Here is an 8,801-nt window from a genome sequence, read left to right on the forward strand (position 1 = left end):
TAAAAGTATTACACTTTTCCTTATAAGTAACAAAATAATTATATATTATTAGTATTATATTTTTCAGAATATATATTACATTTAAATATTGACCCGACTTATCTTAGCTTATCCGTTAGATGGTCTCATACAAACTTTTAGTTAAAATTATATATTTTGTTCAACAAAAAGATATATACTATTGTTAAGAATAATATTTTGTTCAACAAAAAGATATATACTATTGTTAAGAATATGACATTTCAAATTTTTTATAGTGTGGCAGAATGTACTAATATGACATTTCAAATTTTTTATAGTGTGGCAGAATGTACTGCTTTGTATGATTTAGCTGTGCGGCACAACGTTACTACACGAGAGATGTTTATCATATTTTGTTCAACAAAAAGATATATACTATTGTTAAGAATAATATTTTGTTCAACAAAAAGATATATACTATTGTTAAGAATATGACATTTCAAATTTTTTATAGTGTGGCAGAATGTACTAATATGACATTTCAAATTTTTTATAGTGTGGCAGAATGTACTGCTTTGTATGATTTAGCTGTGCGGCACAACGTTACTACACGAGAGATGTTTATCACATGGTAACGATGTTTTTCCGTATTATATCGTGAACGAATTCACGTGAAGGAAACAGATATTTAAAAAATAAACAAATGTTGGTCCAACGTTACGTTATGCGAACAACTACCTTACAAAACACTAATTCATCACTGTAAACGGCAGACTGCATGCACTGATCAAGCAGTCTCTGGAAGAACCAATTTCAAACCACACTATATTCTTCTTCATTTTCTCTCTCGGCTCCCTCCCACACTATATTGTGCAATCTGCATTGGACAAGGTTGGTTTCTTGTCTCTACTAAGTTCTACACTTTTAGGTGTTTGTTTGCATATTTTTGGGAGAGTTAATACCTAATTTAGTTTTCGACTATAGTAGTTTTTCTTGATTTAGTCTTAAATAACTTTTTGTGCTTAATTAGGCTTTCGACTTTGATTGTTTTACCCAATTAAGTCTTTGGCTGTTATTATCAATGACTAAATTGAGAAAAATCACTATAGTCAATAACTGAATTGGATAAGATCACTATACTCAAGACTAATTTGGATAAAATTACTATAGTCAATTAAGTCTTTGGCTGTTATTATCAATGACTAAATTGAGAAAAATCACTATAGTCAATAACTGAATTGGATAAAATCACTATACTCAAGACTAATTTAGATAAAACTACTATAGTTAAAGACTAAATTGGTATTATTAGAGGTGAAATTACCAAGATATCTTAATATAGGACTCAATTGGGAATAACATTGAAGTCAAAAGCCTAATTAAGCACAAAAGTGAATTAGGACTAAATTAAAAAAAAAAACCACTATTGTTGACCACTAAATTGGATATTAATTCTTTTAAAAAAAATTGGATATTAATTTATTTTAGGAATTTCATTATCTTTACTCAGCAACCAGTGTTTATTTTACACAATAAATCATGTTAAATTTAATATTGTGTTGACCGAAAGTTTTGCCTTATACATTTGTTTTTAGTTTTCTACTTTCTGTTTTTGGCTGCATGTTGGAGTATCCATGGAAATGGATAACGTAACTATTGTTTGGAGTGTCATGGATCGAAACTTGATGACCAACCCTAAACCGCTCAACAATGAAACAAATTAGGACCTAAAAATTTTTAGCTGAAAAAAAAACATGCCAACCTGCGAAGTTTTTATACTAAAAAGAATTATATATACACACACATACATACACAAAGATTACACAGCAATATATTAGTGAATGGCCATATAGTAGATATACCAAGTTATCGCTGCAAACCCCGATGAGATATTATTACGTTGAAGGATAAATAAAATTCCAGAGCTCTGATTCAAAATTCTCTTTGAGTCATCACCTCATAGACCAAAATACTGAGGCATTCAGTGGCATAGCCATAAATTGCATCACATAGGTAGGAACCGTGGTAAGGGAAGATTGAACCACAATACATCTCCCTGCCATTGAGAGTGAACTTGCTTTCCAAGTGGACAACTTCTTGCGCATTTTATCAATAACAGTGGAGAAGGTATTCTTAGAAACCCGATTATTTAACATAAGAATCCCGAGATAAGTACCAAGGGAGGTGGAGATCGGGATATTCGTCTTGGCCCCTATGTCTCGTTTCAACCCTGCATTAGTATTGGAAGAGCAAAAAATAAGGGACTTACTTAAGTTAACCTTGAGTTGAGACCAAATGCCCTGCTGAAATTGTCCAGACAATCCATCATAACCTGGGCGGAACCGATGCCACACCGAAGAACATAAGATCATCTGCAAAAGAGATGGGAAATCCCAAGATCTCCTCTCGAAATGTTAATAGGTTTCCAATTTCCTGCATTAACTTTATTTTGAATATCATACGCAAGCCTTTCCATGATCAAATTAAACAGATAAGGGGCCAAGGGATCACCTTGCCGAAGGCCTCGACGGGGACTAAACGGTGGGAGGCGACCCCATTCCAAAGGATCGAAATATTACTCTCTTGAAGGGAGAATAATATGAGATCAATAAACCGGTGAGGGAAGCCAAAGCCCACCAGAGTCTCTTCCAGAAAGGCCCAGGAGACACTGTCGTAGGCTTTTTGTAGATCCACTTTGATAATCATGAACTTTTTTCTCCTCTTTTTATTGTTCATAGTATGAACAATTTCTTGGGTAAGGATAACATACATTATCCATGGTTGATCGGCCCGGGAGAAAGCTGTTCTGATGAGGCCTAATCAACCTACACATAATTGGCCTGAGTCTATTGACCAGGACATTGGACATCACCTTAAAGGCCACGTTGAGAAGCGTGATTGGTCTGAAATCGGTTGCCGACTCCAGGGTTTCTTTTTTCGGAATAAGAGTCATAAAGGTCGGGAGAAGAGATTTGTGGCCGCAGTTAGAGCCTGATTGAACATTTCTAACATAGTTGGCCCCACATCATTCCAGAAATGTTGATAGAAGACCGTTGGGATCCCATCCGGCCTAGGGCTCCCATATTTCTTCATACCGAACACCATTTTTCTTACCTCCTCAAGATGAGCTCTTCGAACGATGTTACTCGCCTGGTCCTTGGAAATCCTATGCGCAATTGGGATCGAGTAGTAGTCATCATTTGTCACCTTATTGGACCTATAAAAGAGTAGAGAAAAAATTGTTGGGAATAATTCTCGAAAACCCAAGAAAATGCACGAAATAGAAAATTCACAAAACAAAACAATAATATATATAATTCAAGGAATTTAAACCTACAACAATTAGATAAACCTGGAATAACTGGGGACAGAGATGAACAGACTTTGGGGTTTGTTGTAAGCACTGGTCGAGTTGCCTCTGTCCTTAAAACCTTATTTACCGCCTCCCGAGGTGATGGAGCGTTGCGGCCTAGGTTTCCCAGGATAAAACATAGTACGATCCCTGCGTTTGAGCACACAAACTTGGGACCCCGCGAACGAGAACGTGGGATGAACACAGGTGGCTTGAAGGAAGGGGGAGCAGAGTTGTTTTTCGTGTGTATATTTCTGTTTACAAAATACCTGGAAATATATAGGAGATTTCCAATTTCTGGGAATGTAACCTACGTAACAGCCATCCACTGGAAAATTAATTGGAATTAATTCCTTAATGGTAATGGCTAGAGTTAATTTTATAGCTTCACGAGGTGAAGGGTTAGCCCAAAAGTTGTCTATGAGAGGTCAAGCCTTTTTAGGCTCATTTTCATTTTGGGATTTGATTTGCATCCTGGCACGCGAGGGAGAGCCTCTATGTCATATAAGTCATTTAGCCTTAAAAAGCCTTTTGTATATATAGTGGGTGAATCCTCTTCCCAAACCAATGTGGGACAAATGCCTTCCTTAAAGCTTTTCCCACACAATTCCATCTCAAATGGGTCTACTTTGAGAACCAATTCCTCATCCACCATTATCCATTTTGAGCGTATAATATATCTATCTCTTCGTCTCACTACGAAGAATTCGAATCCACTTTGACCCGACCCAAATCGTATGTAGACCCTACATATATTTATACCACAAAATGGTCACTTAAAATGCCATTTATGCTATTTTTTCCAACAAAAATTAGTGATGTGATCTGTTACGACATTTAAGTAGTCCGTCCAGGTTCCTTGAATTTTAAAGAATCGGACACGACTCTTATTTCTTCTGATCAAAGCCGAGTTGTGGTAGAAGTGGGTGTTCCTATCCCCGTCCCTAATCCAATCCATTTTCGCTATCTGAAACCAAAGAGCCTCCTTCTAATCTAGAACTTGATTCAACTCATTAAAAGTTGCTTCTCCAGCCTTTGCAGGTCCCGGGAGGAATTATAGTTAGTAGCATTCTGAATCCCAAGGATCCTCGCCTCTAAGCGCCGGTTTCTTTTGAAAATGTTACCAAAAACGTTGTGATTCCACCGAATACTATTATGGGAGACGGTAGAAATGATGTCCACCATATTAGTACCCTCTTTGGTTGCGGCCATTCTCCAAATGGACTTATAATTGTCCCTAGATAATCATCATGCCGCTTCAAACCTGACTGGACGGAGGTTTATATCCGGAGGGCTACCTGTTTCATCTAGAAAGAGAATGGGATTGCGGTCCGAATAAAGCCGCGGTAAAACCACAGTTTTTGCTTCGGGGAAGAAGGTCTGCGCCTGAACATTCCAAAGGACTCTATCAAGCCTTCTCATCTAAACCGCTCTATTATTACCCGCAAATATGCACCAAGTAAACTTTGGACCGGATGCACCCGGATCAATAAGCCCACAATCTCTATAAGCGTCCACAAATTTTTGGAGATAAGTGTTATTAATAGATGAACTTCCCCACTGTTCATCTCCGGCCACAATATCATTCATATCACCAAGAACTAACCACGGCTCATCAATAGACCTGGCAAGAGACTTGCAATGCTCCCAAAATCTAAACTTAGACAAAGGATTAGGTCTAATATAAGTGAAAGAAATATAAGTGGGAAAAGAAAATGTAATTTCGTGAGAAAAGAATAAAGTGGAATTTAAATTACATTCTTCGATAGGAAAGAATTAGAATGATTGAAAATTAAAAATAAATAAGTGAATAAAGACTAAAATGTCTTTGTATATAAACACTGATTAAAAAGATTGATTATAAAAGGCAAAAATTTGTGTGTGGCTGTCTCACGGATAAAGATCCATGAGACAAGTCGGGTCAAGATGAAATGTAATACTTATACTAGCAAATGCAATACTAAATCATGAATAAAGTATTAAATTCATTTTGATCCGACTCGTCTCACGGATAAAAATCCATGAGACGGACTCACACAAGTGCGACCCATTATAAAATTATATGTGCAGTTAATATATTAACTACAGACACATAATATTTAAATTGCAGGCACATAATGTCATTAACATATTATGTGTCCGCCGTCATAGTTTGAACAATTTAAGGTTATTTCACTCAAAACGATGTCGTTTTGAGTGAAATTACACATTTAAAATAAAAAATACAATAGCTAATTAATCAGCCGACTAGTAGCCTAGTCTATCTGTGCCTAGGATAATTAGTCGGCGCCTAGGAGGCCTAGACAGTTAGCGCCTAAGCGCTGGCAACTTAGTCGGCCGCCTAGCCGACTAGTCATCTAGAACACCGATTATGATGATACGCGCGCTAGGCGGCCGGTTTGTACTAATTAATTGGTGTCTAGACGGGATTTTTGCACTATTGTTTGCTGTTAACATGTAATAACTCATTATGAAATTTTAAGTAAAAAAAAAAAATCCAAATTTGATTGGAAGATTTAATTGTTTTAGAAAAGTACTGAATTTGATTAATTGGGCAGGTGAAGAACTTGTTAAACGAACCAAAATGAGTACCTCAATGAGAGAGAAGAAGATGAGTGAAACAACAACAAGTTCAAGAAAGCTGCCTGATTTCAAACAATCTGTAAAAGTGAAGTATGTGAAACTTGGGTATCATTACCTCATTACCCACGGAATGTACATCCTAATACCCCTATTTTTATCACCCCTGCTTCTCCCTTTTGCTGCTCACCTCTCCAAACTCTCCCTGGAAGATCTTTACGCCCTTTCGGATCACCATCTTCGATCCAATCTCGCATCACTCACCATTTGCTCCACTCTCTTGGTGTTTCTGTGCACCCTTTATTTCCTCACCCGCCCTCGCCCCGTCTACCTGGTGAATTTCTCATGCTACAAGCCAGGAAATGGTAACATGTGCTCAAGGGAGGGGTTTATGGTGAGGACCCAAAGGATTGGGACATTCACTGATGAGAACATTGAGTTTCAAAGGAAGATTACTGAGAGGTCTGGGATTAGTGATTTCACTTATCTTCCTGACGCTCTTAACAGAATCCCAGCAAATCCCTGTTTGGCAGAGGCAAGGAAAGAGGCTGAGATGGTTATGTTTGGTGCTATTGATGAGGTTCTTGAGAAGACTTGTGTTAAGCCAAAGGATATTGGGATTTTGGTTGTGAATTGCAGCTTGTTTAATCCCACCCCTTCTTTGTCTGCGAGGATTGTTAACCATTACAAGCTTGGGGGAAATGTTTTGAGTTATAATCTGGGCGGGATGGGGTGCAGTGCGGGTTTAATCTCAACCCATATGGCTAAAGATCTTCTGCAAGTTCACCCCAACACTTATGCCTTGGTTGTAAGCATGGAGAACATCACCCTCAACTGGTATTTCGGCAACCACAAACCAATGTTGCTTTCTAACTGCTTGTTCCGGATGGGCGGGGCTGCGGTTCTTCTTTCAAACAAGGTAGTGTATACTGTAGATTGAAAATTTGGGCAAAAACTTCTGTGAGACTGGGGTTGATTTGTGAGACCGGTCTGATATTTGATTAATGAGGTCAAAGATCTGACACATTAATAAAATATCAAACCCGGATTGAGACATGTGAAACCATCTCACAAAAATATTATCCAAAAATTTGATAAAGATATATGAGCCACATTTGTGTGAGAACGTCTCATACAAGTTTTTACCAAAATTTATTTTTCTAATATTAATATATTTGAATAAATTTTGAATTGACAATATTGATATTATCAAATTTATTTAATTTGATTTAGATAATATCAAAACTATTCATATCCTTGAGGTAGAATCTCAAGACCCCACACCCTGGTTTATGGTGACTCAACTGACTAACATTACTGTGCACAAAGAATCTCACCTCATTTTTTGAGATTGCTCTCACATTACTGACTATTGAGACTTAATCATTAATCTCTAGTGACAAATTTAACTGTCTACAACTAGTTGAGTTATACACGAGGACCAAAACTCTTTATATCTTACAACTATAAATAAGAGCTCCTTGAAACATCCTAGAGACATCCTGAAAGATTCAAATAGGAGCTGAAAAGACATCTCAAAAACATCTTAGAAAGCTTTGAAGCTTATTATTCAGAGATCACCAATGATCCTAAAATATAATACTCCTTGTAACTAAAATATTGGATTTGAATTTAATATATTCAATTTTTTTTTTCTTTTTTTTGTGTTTACACAAGGCATCTGATCGAAGACGATCCAAGTACCAGTTGGTACACAGTGTGAGAACCCACAAAGGCAGTGACGACAAATGCTATTCCTGCGTGTACCAGAGGGAGGATGGCGATGGGGAGATGGGCGTTTCTCTCTCAAAGGACCTCATGGCCGTGGCCGGGGATGCTCTCAAAACCAACATAACAACCTTAGCTCCTCTCGTACTCCCCATGTCCGAACAGTTGCTTTTCTTCGCCACATTTCTGGCAAGAAAGCTGTTGAAGATGAAGAAAATCAAGCCATACATCCCAGACTTCAAACTAGCATTTGAACATTTCTGCATCCACGCTGGGGGAAAAGCTGTGTTGGATGAAGTGGAAAAGAATCTGCAGCTCTCAGACTGGCACTTGGAGCCCTCAAGAATGACGCTGTACCGATTTGGGAACACCTCAAGCAGCTCGCTTTGGTATGAACTCGCATATACGGAAGCTAAGGGGAGGATTAAGAAGGGTGATAGGGCATGGCAGATAGGATTTGGGTCTGGGTTCAAGTGTAACAGTGCGGTTTGGATGGCTTTAAAGACTATAGACCCGGCTGAGGAGAAGAATCCATGGATGGACGAGATTCACAACTACCCTGTACAGATTCCCGGTTAAAACTATGTATGATATGATAACAATCTGCTGATTGATAGTAATAAGTGGCTAATAACTTCAGCTGCATTAATTTCGTAAATTTTTCATATAGTCACTTTATCACATTTATTGTGCGTTTTGAATAATTATTGTTTACTGACTCCAATTTTTTACTCCAATCTTAATATTATTAATTAATGTAATGTTAGTAAGTGGATGGGTAAAGATTGGAGGGAATGATTTGAAATTGGGCTTGATTAATTTTTTTTCTAGTTGTCTAATGAATTTTTTTTTTTTATAGATTTTGTGACTCTTTATAATTTATAAACTTCATAGTTGTTCCTTTGCTAGTTTATATTCATTGTGTTGTTTCAGTGATTGGTTGAGTAAAAGTTCATAAACCGCCCAACAAAAATATTGCAATAGGGATTGGAGTTACAAGAAAATAGTTGCAATAAACTTTTGGTGTTAAATTCAAAATTGAAAATTTGGAAAAGTGTATATTAGAATTTAACAATTTTCTCAAAACAGAAAATGCACATAAAATAATGTTTTATTATACTTTTGTTCATGTATGTGAGTAGCCTTCAGAAATATGCACCCATTCACTTAGTGTGTATTT

The 8,801-nt window shown here is 37.1% G+C and overlaps 1 protein-coding gene across 1 annotated transcript; it reads left to right on the plus strand.

Moving 5' to 3' along the window:
* The first annotated feature begins 698 nt into the window (after nt 1-698).
* LOC116020710 (3-ketoacyl-CoA synthase 11-like) lies at nt 699-8,304 on the plus strand. Its single transcript, XM_031261210.1, has 3 exons — nt 699-852; nt 5,872-6,812; nt 7,571-8,304. The coding sequence occupies exons 2-3, from the start codon at nt 5,898-5,900 to the stop codon at nt 8,198-8,200; spliced, it is 1,545 nt and encodes a 514-aa protein (XP_031117070.1). The 5' UTR covers nt 699-852; nt 5,872-5,897; the 3' UTR covers nt 8,201-8,304.
* The last annotated feature ends 497 nt before the right edge of the window (nt 8,305-8,801 follow it).

This window comes from Ipomoea triloba, chromosome 1 (assembly GCF_003576645.1).
Source record: "Ipomoea triloba cultivar NCNSP0323 chromosome 1, ASM357664v1".
NCBI lineage: Eukaryota > Viridiplantae > Streptophyta > Magnoliopsida > Solanales > Convolvulaceae > Ipomoea > Ipomoea triloba.